This window comes from Oncorhynchus masou, chromosome 18 (genome assembly GCF_036934945.1).
Source record: "Oncorhynchus masou masou isolate Uvic2021 chromosome 18, UVic_Omas_1.1, whole genome shotgun sequence".
Classification (NCBI taxonomy): Eukaryota; Metazoa; Chordata; class Actinopteri; order Salmoniformes; family Salmonidae; genus Oncorhynchus; species Oncorhynchus masou.
Window position 1 is genome coordinate 75502455 of NC_088229.1, and position 17207 is coordinate 75519661.

The following is a 17207-nucleotide window of genomic DNA, read 5'->3' on the forward strand; positions in this document are numbered from 1 at the left end:
CTAGGCTACCCTGTCACCTCTACACTCTAACCACTAGGCTACCCTGTCACCTCTACACTCTAACCACTAGGCTACCCTACCACCTCTACACTCTAACCACTAGGCTACCCTGTCACCTCTACACTCTAACCACTAGGCTACCCTACCACCTCTACACTCTAACCACTAGGCTACCCTGTCACCTCTACACTCTAACCACTAGGCTACCCTACCACCTCTACACTCTAACCACTAGGCTACCCTGTCACCTCTACACTCTAACCACTAGGCTACCCTGTCACCTCTACACTCTAACCACTAGGCTACCCTGTCACCTCTACACTCTAACCACTAGGCTACCCTGCCACCTCTACACTCTAACCACTAGGCTACCCTGCCACCTCTACACTCTAACCACTAGGCTACCCTGCCACCTCTACACTCTAACCACTAGGCTACCCTGCCACCTCTACACTCTAACCACTAGGCTACCCTGTCACCTCTACACTCTAACCACTAGGCTACCCTGTCACCTCTACACTCTAACCACTAGGCTACCCTACCACCTCTACACTCTAACCACTAGGCTACCCTGTCACCTCTACACTCTAACCACTAGGCTACCCTGCCACCTCTACACTCTAACCACTAGGCTACCCTGCCTCCTCTACACTCTAACCACTAGGCTACCCTGTCACCTCTACACTCTAACCACTAGGCTACCCTGTCACCTCTACACTCTAACCACTAGGCTACCCTACCACCTCTACACTCTAACCACTAGGCTACCCTGTCACCTCTACACTCTAACCACTAGGCTACCCTACCACCTCTACACTCTAACCACTAGGCTACCCTGTCACCTCTACACTCTAACCACTAGGCTACCCTACCACCTCTACACTCTAACCACTAGGCTACCCTGTCACCTCTACACTCTAACCACTAGGCTACCCTACCACCTCTACACTCTAACCACTAGGCTACCCTGTCACCTCTACACTCTAACCACTAGGCTACCCTGCCACCTCTACACTCTAACCACTAGGCTACCCTGTCACCTCTACACTCTAACCACTAGGCTACCCTGCCACCTCTACACTCTAACCACTAGGCTACCCTGTCACCTCTACACTCTAACCACTAGGCTACCTGCCACCTCTACACTCTAACCACTAGGCTACCTGCCACCTCTACACTCTAACCACTAGGCTACCCTGCCACCTCTACACTCTAACCACTAGGCTACCCTGCCGCCTCTACACTCTAACCACTAGGCTACCCTGTCACCTCTACACTCTAACCACTAGGCTACCCTGCTGCCCCTGTTATGTCCCCAGAACGCAAGATGAGATAGACACACAAAGTGAAATCAGATTTCCTCTATGAGTTATTTTATGTGCCAGGATAAGTTGAAGGTGGTCTTGTCTGGGTCTGATGGTGGCGGTCGGTCAGACAACAGACTACATACGCCCCCTAGTGGCAAGGGTTATATTCCTAATCTAAAATACCATTTAGCAGACTTTTATCCAAAGCGATTTATACCCATAAGGTGCACAAATGTTTACCAGTCGGCTGGTACCGGGAATCGAACCTACTACCCTTGGTGTTACAAGCACCACGTTCAACCAACTGTGAGCTACAAAAGGACCACAATCTAACCTCTCCTTTCATTCCTTCCACAATAAAATATACAAATGTATGAAAGGTACGTTCTGATACTCATATCACTTTCCCAGAAGAACAGAGGGGTTAGAAATCAGTCCCTGTCGAATAAACCAAATGAAAGCAACTTACACAACTTTTCCTGGCATGTAGAGCAGAATTGGGACCACAGGAGAATCATCGTTACCATAGATGATGAAGCCCATCTCTTGAAGACGAGACCTGAAGTAGCGTGTGTTCTCTGCCAGCTGGTGCACCCTGGCCTGACCTACAGAGACAGTTAAAATGGGGTTAGGGCTAGTGGTGATGGGGTCCAACCCTGGAGAGAGTTAATATGGGGTTAGGGCTAGTGGTGATGGGGTCCAACCCTGGAGAGAGTTAATATGGGGTTAGGGCTAGTGGTGATGGGGTCCAACCCTGGAGAGAGTTAATATGGGGTTAGGGCTAGTGGTGATGGGGTCCAACCCTGGAGAGAGTTAATATGGGATTAGGGCTAGTGGTGATGGGGTCCAACCCTGGAGAGAGTTAATATGGGGTTAGGGCTAGTGGTGATGGGGTCCAATCCTGGAGAGAGTTAATATGGGGTTAGGGCTAGTGGTGATGGGGTCCAACCCTGGAGAGAGTTAATATGGGGTTAGGGCAAGTAGTGATGGGGTCCAACCCTGGAGAGAGTTAATATGGGGTTAGGGCTAGTGGTGATGGGGTCCAACCCTGGAGAGAGTTAATATGGGGTTAGGGCTAGTGGTGATGGGGTCCAACCCTGGAGAGAGTTAATATGGGGTTAGGGCTAGTGGTGATGGGGTCCAACCCTGGAGAGAGTTAATATGGGGTTAGGGCTAGTGGTGATGGGGTCCAACCCTGTAGAGAGTTAATATGGGGTTAGGGCTAGTGGTGATGGGGTCCAACCCTGGAGAGAGTTAATATGGGGTTAGGGCTAGTGGTGATGGGGTCCAACCCTGGAGAGAGTTAATATGGGGTTAGGGCTAGTGGTGATGGGGTCCAACCCTGGAGAGAGTTAATATGGGGTTAGGGCTAGTGGTGATGGGGTCCAACCCTGGAGAGAGTTAATATGGGGTTAGGGCTAGTGGTGATGGGGTCCAACCCTGGAGAGAGTTAATATGGGGTTAGGGCTAGTGGTGATGGGGTCCAACCCTGGAGAGAGTTAATATGGGGTTAGGGCTAGTGGTGATGGGGTCCAACCCTGGAGAGAGTTAATATGGGGTTAGGGCTAGTGGTGATGGGGTCCAACCCTGGAGAGAGTTAATATGGGGTTAGGGCTAGTGGTGATGGGGTCCAACCCTGGAGAGAGTTAATATGGGGTTAGGGCTAGTGGTGATGGGGTCCAACCCTGGAGAGAGTTAATATGGGGTTAGGGCTAGTGGTGATGGGGTCCAACCCTGGAGAGAGTTAATATGGGATTAGGGCTAGTGGTGATGGGGTCCAACCCTGGAGAGAGTTAATATGGGGTTAGGGCTAGTGGTGATGGGGTCCAACCCTGGAGAGAGTTAATATGGGGTTAGGGCTAGTGGTGATGGGGTCCAACCCTGGAGAGAGTTAATATGGGGTTAGGGCTAGTGGTGATGAGGTCCAACCCTGGAGAGAGTTAATATGGGGTTAGGGCTAGTGGTGATGGGTTCCAACCCTGGAGAGAGTTAATATGGGGTTAGGGCTAGTGGTGATGGGGTCCAACCCTGGAGAGAGTTAATATGGGGTTAGGGCTAGTGGTGATGGGGTCCAACCCTGGAGAGAGTTAATATGGGGTTAGGGCTAGTGGTGATGGGGTCCAACCCTGGAGAGAGTTAATATGGGGTTAGGGCTAGTGGTGATGGGGTCCAACCCTGGAGAGAGTTAATATGGGGTTAGGGCTAGTGGTGATGGGGTCCAACCCTGGAGAGAGTTAATATGGGGTTAGGGCTAGTGGTGATGGGGTCCAACCCTGGAGAGAGTTAATATGGGGTTAGGGCTAGTGGTGATGGGGTCCAACCCTGGCCTGGAGTCAGGAGAAAAACATAAGGTTTATTTATACATTAATTTGTTATTGTCACATCCTGACCATGGAAAGCTTTTATTTTCTTTGGTAGATCAGGGCGTGACTGGGGGGTTGTTCTAGTTTATATTTTCTATGTGGGGTTCTAGGTTTGATTTTCTATGTTGGTCATTTGTCTGGTTCCCAATTAGAGGCAGCTGGTTATCGTTGTCTCTAATTGGGGATCATATTTAAGTATAATTTTTTCCACCTGTGGGTTATGGGATGTTGTTTATGTTCGGAGTTAGTGCACATAGCACCTCAGTAGTCACGGTTTGTTTGTTTTTTGTTTATTGTTTTGTTAAGTTTCACTAATAATAAAGAATGTGGAACTCATATCGCGCTGCGTCTTGGTCCGACCATTATTACGAACACCGTGACAGTTATCTAGCATCCAGAATAAACCCCAGTGCAGCGACCCTGGATCAGTTAAGTGTTTCGCTTCGAGTTGATTTGAACGATACCTAGAATCCCAACTTCTTCCTGTCAGCCTTGGGTTTCAAACCGGCAACACTTTGGTAACAGTTCTGCCTCGCTAACCTTTAGGTTACCTGTCACCCCCAGAAGATGAGCCACGATGGGAACCATCATGGGGGAGTAATACTTCATAGCACTGGAGCCACATTATAGAACACTGTCTCTTCTACATCGTTTTAGTCAGCTTGAACCACATGTAGGTTTAAACTGACCCTGGACACTTTAATGAGCTGCACCATACCACCTGGCCAGTTAACATGAACCAGGGATGGAGAGAGAGGGGTGGTCACAGTGTTAGCAGATGGAACCTCACACGGCTGCCTCTAAAGCCTCCATTCCTCAGCCACAGACCCCAGCCGTTGGAAAGTAAACCCAGTGTGTGCTCTGCCAGCGTGTGGATGGACATTGGCTCTGCTCGGTGACCCACCAGGAATGGCCATTCGTTCAGAGTTCAGAGGCCACTCAGCAAGGAAGAAGCCACTGCTCCAAAACTGTCATAAAAAAGCCAGACTACGGTTTGCATCTGCACATGGGGACAAAGATTGTACTTTTTGTCCTCTGGTCTGATGAAACAAAAATATAAATGTTTGACCATAATAACCATCATTATGTTCGGAGGAAAAGGAGGAGGCTTGCAAGCCGAAGAACACCATCCCAAACGTGAAGCACGGGGGTGACAGCATCATCTTGTGGGGGTGGCAGCATCATCTTGTGGGGGTGCTTTGCTGCAGGAGGGACTGGTGCACTTCACAAAATAGATGGCATCATGAGGTAGGAAAATTACATGGATATATTGAAGTAACATCTCAAGACATCAGTCAGGAAGTTAAAGCAAATGGGTCTTCCAAATGGACAATGACCCCAAGCATACTTCCAAAGTTGTGGCAAAATGGCTTAAGGACAACAAAGTTGTAACGGCTCTCGTTTGTAGAATGAGTAGACCAAGGCACAGCGTGGAAAGGGTTCATAATTTTAATATAAAAAAAAACACTCAAACAAAATAACAAATGTGAAAGCTCACAGTTCTGTTTTGCAAAAAAATCACTAAAACAGAAAACAAGATCCCACAAAACCCAAAAGGAAAATATCACCTTATATATGATCCCCAATCAGAGAAAACGATAGACAGCTGCCTTTGATTGGGAACCAGACGCGGCCAAAAACAAAGAAATAGATAACATAGACTTTCCCACCCGAGTCACACCCTGACCTAACCAAACATAGAGAATAATAAGGATCTTTAAGGTCAGGGCGTGACAAAAGTCAAGGTATTGGAGTGGCCATCACAAAGCCCTGACCTCAATCCCATAGAAAATTTGTGGGCAGAACTGAGAAAGCGTGTGCAAGCAAGGAGGCCTACAAACCTGACTCAGTTACACCAGCTCTGTCAGCTTGTGGAAGGCTACCCGAAACGTTTGACCCAAGTTAAACAATTTAAAGGCAATGCCACCAAATACTAATTGAGTGTATGTAAACTTCTGACCCACTGAGAATGTGATGAAAGAAATAAAAGCTGAAATAAATAATTCTTTCTACTATTATTCTGACATTTCACATTCTTAAAATAAAGTGGTGATCCTAACTGACCTAAGACTGCGATTTTTTTACTAGGATTAAATGTCAGGAATTGTGAAAAACTGAGTTTAAATGTATTTGGCTAAGGTGTAGGTAAACATCCGACTTGAACTGTACCTACAGAATTACATTTAGTGACTTTGTATTTACTAAATAAGTATGTAGTACTTTCTAGCTTTGCTCCAAGTAATTCCCCAGGGTTTGCGGTATGCGGCGAACGGCCGCATTGAGTCATGCGTAAAAACAGCTCATAGCCGTGGTATATTGACCATACACCGCACCGCCTTGGGCATTTGATCGGGCGAGGTTTAATAAGGGCAAATAACTTTTTTCTCTTGCCATACATTCAAATTCCTTTATGTCATAGCTTTCAATAATGATTATTTTGAGGAAAATGTTGCTTCTAATGTCGTTACTATGATATAATTGACTCGATAATGTTATGGGGGAAAATAATTATTGTATAAATATGGCAACTCCTCTCTTGCTGTGAACAAACATAAATTGGTGCTTAAGTTTCCTTTTTGTGGGTTTTGAGTAGTCATTGAGCTACAAAACGTAGCTTGACCTGGCAACCCTGAGGCCAAGCTCTGAAAGGTAGAATGTTTTCGTGGTGTGTGTAGTAGATCTAAATAAAAGGCCAGAGTCAAGGCTTTACATGATTCACTGGTGACTAACCCTCTGTCCTCTGGCCCTGGAGGCTCTGAGAGGTAGGAGGAGGGATGCTTGGTGTCTGACGTAGCCCAGGAAAACAGCTGTTCGTTGGGAAGGAAATAAGCTCCGACCTGCCTGTCAGTTGTGTACACTTCCAACACACCAGGGAATGGTGAAGTCAGACATCTCCACACTAAAGGTTAAAGTTTACACAGCTTTGGGGTGAGAGGTCACGTGATGAATACAAAATACTGGAAGGGTATGCGAAATATGTCTATCTCTCTCGCTCTGATTTAGAGGGGTTGGGTTAAATGCGGAAGACACATTTCAGTTGAGTGCAGTCAGTTGTACAACTGACCAGTTGTATCCCCTCTCTCGCTCTCTCTCGTTCTCTGTGGTTTTCAATATGTCTTAAACAACAAGCCATAGAGGACGGTGAACAGTCATGCACTTCCATGAAACCGTCACTTGCTTTTGTCAACAATATGTCGAGAATTTGTCTTCTTTTATCAGGAGGGAGCAGTTGACAAAACATGGCTTGTGTTTTCGGCAGGTTATTAAGAGTCTTCTGTCTTCTATCGTTGCTTTGAATAGCCAATCAGCTCTGAGGTAAATGCCCTACTGGTTGGTCCTAAAGTTGCCTGGCTCTGGCTCTTAACTGGATCTCCCTTAGCTCTTAACTGGCTCTCCCTTAGCTCTTAACTGGCTCTCCCTTAGCTCTTAACTGGCTCTCCCTTAGCTCTTAACTGGCTCTCTCTTAGCTCCTACCTGGCTCTCCCTTAGCTCTTAACTGGCTCTCCCTTAGCTCTTACCTGGCTCTCCCTTAGCTCTTAACTGGCTCTCCCTTAGCTCTTACCTGGCTCTCCCTTAGCTCCTACCTGGCTCTCCCTTAGCTCTTACCTGGCTCTCCCTTAGCTCTTACCTGGCTCTCCCTTAGCTCCTACCTGGCTCTCCCTTAGCTCTTACCTGGCTCTCCCTTAGCTCTTACCTGGCTCTCCCTTAGCTCCTACCTGGCTCTCCCTTAGCTCTTAACTGGCTCTCCCTTAGCTCTTAACTGGCTCTCCCTTAGCTCTTAACTGGATCTCCCTTAGCTCTTAACTGGCTCTCCCGTAGCTCTTACCTGGCTCTCCCTTAGCTCTTACCTGGCTCTCCCTTAGCTCTTACCTGGCTCTCCCTTAGCTCTTACCTGGCTCTCCCTTAGCTCTTACCTGGCTCTTCCTTAGCTCTTACCTGGCTCTCCCTTAGCTCTTACCTGGCTCTCCCTTAGCTCTTACCTGGTTCTCCCTTAGCTCCTACCTGGCTCTCCCTTAGCTCTTACCTGGCTCTCCCTTAGCTCTTACCTGGCTCTCCCTTAGCTCTTACCTGGCTCTCCCTTAGCTCTTACCTGGCTCTCCCTTAGCTCTTACCTGGCTCTCCCTTAGCTCTTACCTGGCTCTCCCTTAGCTATTACCTGGTTCTCCCTTAGCTCCTACCTGGCTCTCCCTTAGCTCTTACCTGGCTCTCCCTTAGCTCTTACCTGGCTCTCCCTTAGCTATTACCTGGTTCTCCCTTAGCTCCTACCTGGCTCTCCCTTAGCTCTTACCTGGCTCTCCCTTAGCTCTTACCTGGCTCTCCCTTAGCTCTTACCTGGCTCTCCCTTAGCTCTTACCTGGCTCTCCCTTAGCTCTTACCTGGCTCTCCCTTAGCTCTTACCTGGTTCTCCCTTAGCTCCTACCTGGCTCTCCCTTAGCTCTTACCTGGCTCTCCCTTAGCTCTTACCTGGCTCTCCCTTAGCTCTTACCTGGCTCTCCCTTAGCTCTTACCTGGCTCTCCCTTAGCTCTTACCTGGCTCTCCCTTAGCTCTTACCTGGCTCTCCCTTAGCTCTTACCTGGCTCTCCCTTAGCTTCTGGCTCCCCAGCCCTTCACATCATTAGTTCTCCCAGCAGGGTTGGCCTGCTGCTATAGATTTGTCTGTGATCATCAATATTTTAAAGAGATGTGATACATTTAAGCTCTGTTTGTGTTTCACCTGTGGCTCAGCACCAGAGAGGCACATCCAGGGTCCATCACTGTTTTCTAGGAAATGTATTGTATCCTATTGGCCAGGGAGCTCTGGGATGTGTGCCAAATAGCACCCTATTCCCTACATATCCCTATAGGCTCTGGTCTAAAGTAGTGCACTATATAGGGAATAGGTGTAAGTGTGTAGTACTACCCCCCCCCCTCCCTTCATCAGATGGACAACCCAGAACCAACTGGCTGCAGGAGCAGGATACAGAGAGCTGGATAGGATGTTGTGGAGAAGCATTGATATGCTGTACAGTAATCACGTATTGAAGGAGAAAGTCCTTGATGGCTGACAGGAGGTTGGTAGGAACCAGATGGCTGGACAGAGAGAGAGAAATGGGGCGAGGGGAGGGAGAGAGAGACAGAGAGAGAGAAATGGGGCGAGGGGAGGGAGAGAGAGACAGAGAGAGAGAAATGGGGCGAGGGGAGGGAGAGAGAGACAGAGAGAGAGAAATGTGGCGAGGGGAGGGAGAGAGAGACTGAGAGAGAGAAATGGGGCGAGGTGAGGGAGAGAGAGAAATGGAGCAAGGGGAGGGAGAGAGAGACAGAGAGAGAGAAATGGGGCGAGAGGAGGGGAAGAGAGACAGAGAAATGGAGCGAGGGGAGGGAGAGAGAGACAGAGAGAGAGAAATGGAGCGAGGGGAGGGAGAGAGAGACAGAGAGAGAGAAATGGAGCGAGGGGAGGGAGAGAGAGACAGAGAGAGAGAGAGAAATGGAGCGAGGGGAGGGAGAGAGAGACAGAGAGAGAGAGAAATGGGGCGAGGGGGGGAGAGAGAGAGATGGTAGGGAGAGGGGGGAGAGAGCTAGAGAGATGTGGATTAGGGAGAGAGAGCAGCAGGGCTCTTCAGTAATCACCAGCTATGAAGCCTGGAAGTCCAGGGTGGAATGGCCCAGACAGAGGGGCTGGACTGAGGAACAGCAGGGTGGACACTCCAGGAGAAACTACACTATCACTACACTATCACTACACTATCACTACACTACACTACACTATCACTACACTACACTACACTTCACTATCACTACACTACACTACACTATCACTACACTATCACTACACTACACTACACTATCACTACACTACACTATCACTACACTGCACTACACTATCACTACACTACACTACACTATCACTACACTACACTACACTACACTATCACTACAATATCACTACACTATCACTATACAATCACGACACTATCACTCCACTATCACGACACTACACTATCACTACACTACCACTACAATACACTATCACTACACTATCACTACACTATCACTACACTACACTACAATACACTATCACCACACTATCACTACACTATCACTACACTATCACTACATTACACTGTCAACACACTATCACTACACTACCACTACACTACGCTATCACTACACTATCACTACACTATCACTACACTACACTATCACTACACTATCACTACACTACACTACCACTACACTACAATACACTATCACTACACTATCACCACACTATCACTACACTATCACTACACTACGCTATCACTACACTATCACTACACTTTCACTATACTATCACTACACTATCACTATACTATCACTACACTACAATACACTATCACTACACTATACTACACTATCACTACACTACACCCTGGATCTGACCATCTATATCTACTAGACCCTGGATCTGACCATCTATATCTACTAGACCCTGGATCTGACCATCTATATCTACTAGACCCTGGATCTGACCATCTATATCTACTAGACCCTGGATCTGACCATCTATATCTACTAGACCCTGGATCTGACCATCTATATCTACTAGACCCTGGATCTGACCATCTATATCTACAACTAGACCCTGGATCTGACCATATATATCTACTAGACCCTGGATTTGACCATCTATATCTACTAGACAATGGATCTGACCATCTATATCTACTAGACCCTGGATCTGACCATCTATATCTACTAGACCCTGGATCTGACCATCTATATCTACTAGACCCTGGATCTGACCATCTATATCTACTAGACCCTGGATCTGACCATCTATATCTACTAGACCCTGGATCTGACCATCTATATCTACTAGACCCTCGATCTGACCATCTATATCTACTAGACCCTCGATCTGACCATCTATATCTACTAGACCCTGGATCTGACCATCTATATCTACTAGACCCTGGATCTGACCATCTATATCTACTAGACCCTCGATCTGACCATCTATATCTACTAGACCCTGGATCTGACCATCTATATCTACTAGACCCTGGATCTGACCATCTATATCTACTAGACCCTGGATCTGACCATCTATATCTACTAGACCCTCGATCTGACCATCTATATCTACTAGACCCTCGATCTGACCATCTATATCTACTAGACCCTCGATCTGACCATCTATATCTACTAGACCCTCGATCTGACCATATATATCTACTAGACCCTGGATTTGACCATCTATATCTACTAGACAATGGATCTGACCATCTATATCTACTAGACCCTGGATCTGACCATCTATATCTACTAGACCCTGGATCTGACCATCTATATCTACTAGACCCTGGATCTGACCATCTATATCTACTAGACCCTGGATCTGACCATCTATATCTACTAGACCCTGGATCTGACCATCTATATCTACTAGACCCTGGATCTGACCATCTATATCTACTAGACCCTGGATCTGACCATCTATATCTACTAGACCCTGGATCTGACCATCTATATCTACTAGACCCTGGATCTGACCATCTATATCTACTAGACCCTGGATCTGACCATCTATATCTACTAGACCCTGGATCTGACCATCTATATCTACTAGAACATGGATCTGACCATCTATATCTACTAGACCCTGGATCTGACCATCTATATCTACTAGACCCTGGATCTGACCATCTATATCTACCAGACCCTGGATTTGACCATATATATCGACAACTAGACCCTGGATCTGACCATCTATATCTACTAGACCCTGGATCTGACCATCTATATCTACTAGACCCTGGATCTGACCATCTATATCTACTAGACCCTGGATCTGACCATTTATATCTACTAGACCCTGGATCTGACCATCTATATCTACTAGACCCTGGATCTGACCATCTATATCTACTAGACCCTGGATCTGACCATCTATATCTACAACTAGACCCTGGATCTGACCATATATATCTACTAGACCCTGGATTTGACCATCTATATCTACTAGACAATGGATCTGACCATCTATATCTACTAGACCCTGGATCTGACCATCTATATCTACTAGACCCTGGATCTGACCATCTATATCTACAACTAGACCCTGGATCTGACCATCTATATCTACAACTAGACCCTGGATCTGACCATCTATATCTACAAGACCCTGGATCTGACCATCTATATCTACAACTAGACCCTGGATCTGACCATCTATATCTACAACTACACCCTGGATCTGACCATATATATCTACTAGACCCTGGATTTGACCATCTATATCTACTAGACAATGGATCTGACCATCTATATCTACTAGACCCTGGATCTGACCATCTATATCTACTAGACCCTGGATCTGACCATCTATATCTACTAGACCCTGGATCTGACCATCTATATCTACTAGACCCTGGATCTGACCATCTATATCTACTAGACCCTGGATCTGACCATCTATATCTACTAGACCCTGGATCTGACTATCTATATCTACTAGACCCTGGATCTGACCATCTATATCTACTAGACCCTGGATCTGACCATATATATCTACTAGACCCTGGATCTGACCATCTATATCTACTAGACCCTGGATCTGACCATCTATATCTACTAGACCCTGGATCTGACCATCTATATCTACTAGACCCTGGATCTGACCATCTATATCTACTAGACCCTGGATCTGACTATCTATATCTACTAGACCCTGGATCTGACCATCTATATCTACTAGACCCTGGATCTGACCATCTATATCTACTAGACCCTGGATCTGACTATCTATATCTACTAGACCCTGGATCTGACCATCTATATCTACTAGACCCTGGATCTGACCATCTATATCTACTAGACCCTGGATCTGACCATCTATATCTACTAGACCCTGGATCTGACCATCTATATCTACTAGACCCTGGATCTGACCATCTATATCTACTAGACCCTGGATCTGACCATCTATATCTACTAGACCCTCGATCTGACCATCTATATCCACTAGACCCTGGATCTGACCATCTATATCTACTAGACCCTGGATCTGACCATCTATATCTACTAGACCCTGGATCTGACCATCTATATCTACTAGACCCTGGATCTGACCATCTATATCTACTAGACCCTGGATCTGACCATCTATATCTACTAGACCCTGGATCTGACCATCTATATCTACTAGACCCTGGATCTGACCATCTATATCTACTAGACCCTGGATCTGACCATCTATATCTACTAGACCCTGGATCTGACCATCTATATCTACTAGACCCTGGATTTAACCATATATATCGACAACTAGACCCTGGATCTGACCATCTATATCTACTAGACCCTGGATCTGACCATCTATATCTACTAGACCCTGGATCTGACCATCTATATCTACTAGACCCTGGATCTGACCATCTATATCTACTAGACCCTGGATCTGACCATCTATATCTACTAGACCCTGGATCTGACCATCTATATCTACTAGACCCTGGATCTGGCCATCTATATCTACTAGACCCTGGATCTGACCATCTATATCTACTAGACCCTGGATCTGACCATCTATATCTACTAGACCCTCGATCTGACCATCTATATCTTCTAGACCCTGGATCTGACCATCTATATCTACTAGACCCTGGATCTGACCATCTATATCTACTAGACCCTGGATTTAACCATCTATATCTACTAGACCCTGGATCTGGCCATCTATATCTACTAGACCCTGGATCTGACCATCTATATCTACTAGACCCTGGATCTGACCATCTATATCTACTAGACCCTGGATCTGACCATCTATATCTACTAGACCCTGGATCTGACTATCTATATCTACTAGACCCTGGATCTGACCATCTATATCTACTAGACCCTGGATCTGACCATCTATATCTACTAGACCCTGGATCTGACCATCTACAGAGTATGGATGGAGTTTAAGGGCATGAAGGGAACTGCAAAGGCTCAGACACAGAGAGAGAGACAGAAACAGAGAGAGACAGACACAGAGAGAGAGACAAACACAGAGAGAGACAAACACAGAGAGAGAGACGGAAACAGAGAGAGACAGAAACAGAGAGAGACAGAAACAGAGAGAGACAGACACAGAGAGAGAGACAAACACAGAGAGAGACAAACACAGAGAGAGAGACAGAAACAGAGAGAGACAGAAACAGAGAGAGACAGACACAGAGAGAGAGACAGACACAGAGAGAGAGACAAACACAGAGAGAGACAGACACAGAGAGACAAACACAGAGAGACAGAAACAGAGAGAGAGAGAGTGACACAGAGACAGACAGACAGAGAGAGAGACACACACACAGAGAGAGACAGAAACAGAGAGAGAGAGAGACAGAAACAGAGAGAGAGAGAGAGACAGAGAGAGAGAGAAAGCTGGGAACATTTGTTGGACACATGATAAGGGCTGAGGGACTAAAGGGAGGTTCTGGGAGCTTACCCACGGTGGTTCCATCCAGCCCCATGATGCATTTCATGGCTCTCAGGATCTGTTCTGTGACGGGAGGAGACATGGCCGAGGCGTACACCGCACTGTGGGAGTGGCTACGCAGGTAGTCGACCAGCTCCTAAAAGAGAGCGAGAGAGGGAGAGAAAGAGAGAGAGAGAGAAAGAAAGCGAGAGGAAGGGAGAGAGAAGAGTGAGAGAGGGAGAGAAAGAGAGCAAGAGGGAGGGAGAGAGAGAGAAGAGTGAGAGAGAGAGAAGAGTGAGAGAGTACAGTTTATAACATTAGAGCCATGAATACACGTACTGGATGTATGTGATGGAGATGTGGCCAAGGCATACACCACACTGTGGGAGTGGCTACGCAGGTAGTCCACCAGCTCCTGTTATACAGACCAATCACAGGGCAACATTACACACTGTGGGAGTGGCTACGCAGGTAGTCCACCAGCTCCTGTAATACAGACCAATCACAGGGCAACATTACACACTGTGGGAGTGGCTACGCAGGCACACACAAAAAAAATGGTTCTATATATTGTGCTTCTATCCATAGCGGAACCCTTTTTGGTGCTATAAAGAACCCTTTCCTAAGATTCTATGAAGAACCATTTCCTAAGATTCTATAAAGAACCCTTTCCTAAGGTTCTATAAAGAACCCTTTCCTAAGATTCTATAAAGAACCCTTTCCTAAGATTCTATAAAGAACCCTTTCCTAAGATTCTATAAAGAACCCTTTCCTAAGATTCTATAAAGAACCCTTTCCTAAGATTCTATAAAGAACCCTTTCCTAAGATTCTATAAAGAACCCTTTCCTAAGATTCTATAAAGAACCCTTTCCTAAGGTTCTATAAAGAACAATTTCCTAAGGTTCTATAAAGAAACTTTCCTAAGATTCTATAAAGAACCCTTTCTTAAGGTTCTATAAAGAACCCTTTCCTAAGGTTCTATAAAAAAAACTTTCCTAAGGTTCTATAAAGAACAATTTCCTAAGGTTCTATAAAGAACCATTTCCTAAGGTTCTATAAAGAACCATTTCCTAAGGTTCTATAAAGAATGGTTCTATAAAAAACTTTTCTCAATCTTAAAATTTCTTTGTAGATAATTTTGTACTATAGAACCGTACAGCGATTTATTCTGTTTAACCCTAATGTTATTTTGTTAAACTTCTCTAGGTGTTATTATTGTGTTAATAATTGTCTAGTTGAATCAGGTGTGGTAGCTCTGGAACACTGGGGGGTCCCTGAGGAGAGAACTGAGACCTGAGGAGAGAACTGAGACCCCCTGGAACAGCTGTGGGTCCCTGAGGAGAGAACTGAGACCCTCTGGAACAGCTGTGGGTCCCTGAGGAGAGAACTGAGACCCTCTGGAACAGCTGTGGGTCCCTGAAGAGAGAACTGAGACCCTCTGGAACAGCTGTGGGTCCCTGAGGAGAGAACTGAGACCCTCTGGAACAGCTGTGGGTCCCTGAGGAGAGAACTGAGACCCTCTGGTACACTGGGGGGTCCCTGAGGAGAGAACTGAGACCCTCTGGTACAGCTGTGGGTCCCTGAGGAGAGAACTGAGACCCTCTGGAACAGCTGTGGGTCCCTGAAGAGAGAACTGAGACCCTCTGGAACAGCTGTGGGTCCCTGAGGAGAGAACTGAGACCCTCTGGAACAGCTGTGGGTCCCTGAGGAGAGAACTGAGACCCTCTGGTACAGCTGTGGGTCCCTGAGGAGAGAACTGAGACCCTCTGGAACAGCTGTGGGTCCCTGAGGAGAGAACTGAGACCCTCTGGTACAGCTGTGGGTCCCTGAGGAGAGAACTGAGACCCTCTGGAACACTGGGGGGTCCCTGAGGAGAGAACTGAGACCCTCTGGTAGAGCTGTGGGTCCCTGAGGAGAGAACTGAGACCCTCTGGAACAGCTGTGGGTCCCTGAGGAGAGAACTGAGACCCTCTGGAACACTGGGGGGTCCCTGAGGAGAGAACTGAGACCCTCTGGTAGAGCTGTGGGTCCCTGAGGAGAGAACTGAGACCCTCTGGTACAGCTGTGGGTCCCTGAGGAGAGAACTGAGACCCTCTGGAACACTGGGGGGTCCCTGAGGAGAGAACTAAGACCCTCTGGAACAGCTGTGGGTCCCTGAAGAGAGAACTGAGACCCTCTGGAACAGCTGTGGGTCCCTGAGGAGAGAACTGAGACCCTCTGGTACAGCTGTGGGTCCCTGAGGAGAGAACTGAGACCCTCTGGAACAGCTGTGGGTCCCTGAGGAGAGAACCGAGACCCTCTGGAACAGCTGTGGGTCCCTGAGGAGAGAACTGAGACCCTCTGGTACAGCTGTGGGTCCCTGAGGAGAGAACTGAGACCCTCTGGAACAGCTGTGGGTCCCTGAGGAGAGAACTGAGACCCTCTGGTACAGCTGTGGGTCCCTGAGGAGAGAACTGAGACCCTCTGGTACAGCTGTGGGTCCCTGAGGAGAGAACTGAGAACCTCTGGAACAGCTGTGGGATCCCTGAGGAGAGAACTAAGACCCTCTGGTAGAGCTGTGGGATCCCTGAGGAGAGAACTAAGACCCCCTGGAACAGCTGTGGGTCCCTGAGGAGAGAACTAAGACCCCCTGGAACAGCTGTGGGTCCCCGAGGAGAGAACTAAGACCCCCTGGAACAGCTGTGGGATCCCTGAGGAGAGAACTAAGACCCCCTGGAACAGCTGTGGGTCCCTGAGGAGAGAACTAAGACCCTCTGGAACAGCTGTGGGTCCCTGAGGAGAGAACTGAGACCCACTGACTTAGTCAACTGTTCTCAAACGACACAAGACCACAATGTGAGTGTTTCAGAAGACACCATCAGTGGCCAGAGTCAAATATAACATGTAATGGCATAACACAACACATTAAATAAACTGGAATGACACTCTCTCGGTTGCACAAAGTGCTGTAAGCAAACCACGTCCCAAAATATTCTGATGAGCTGCAGCCCCTACATTTTAATGATCACTATGAGAGGAAAGAACCCTTTTCTAATCTGTAATGGGTTCTTTGAGTCATTACGGTTCCACATAGAACCATCACCCTTCCAAAAGAACACTTTGAGGAACCATCTTT

The 17207-nt window shown here is 47.0% G+C and overlaps 1 protein-coding gene across 1 annotated transcript in view; it reads right to left on the reverse strand.

The window, feature by feature from the left end:
- Positions 1-17207, reverse strand: part of sptlc3 (serine palmitoyltransferase, long chain base subunit 3) — a 105132-nt gene that overhangs the window by 19014 nt on the left and 68911 nt on the right. Inside the window, exons 11-12 of the mRNA XM_064993580.1 lie at positions 14122-14248; positions 1777-1912 (exon numbers count right to left, since the gene is read on the reverse strand). Coding sequence (XP_064849652.1) covers positions 1777-1912; positions 14122-14248 — 263 coding nt within the window. The remainder of the gene's footprint in view (positions 1-1776; positions 1913-14121; positions 14249-17207) is intronic.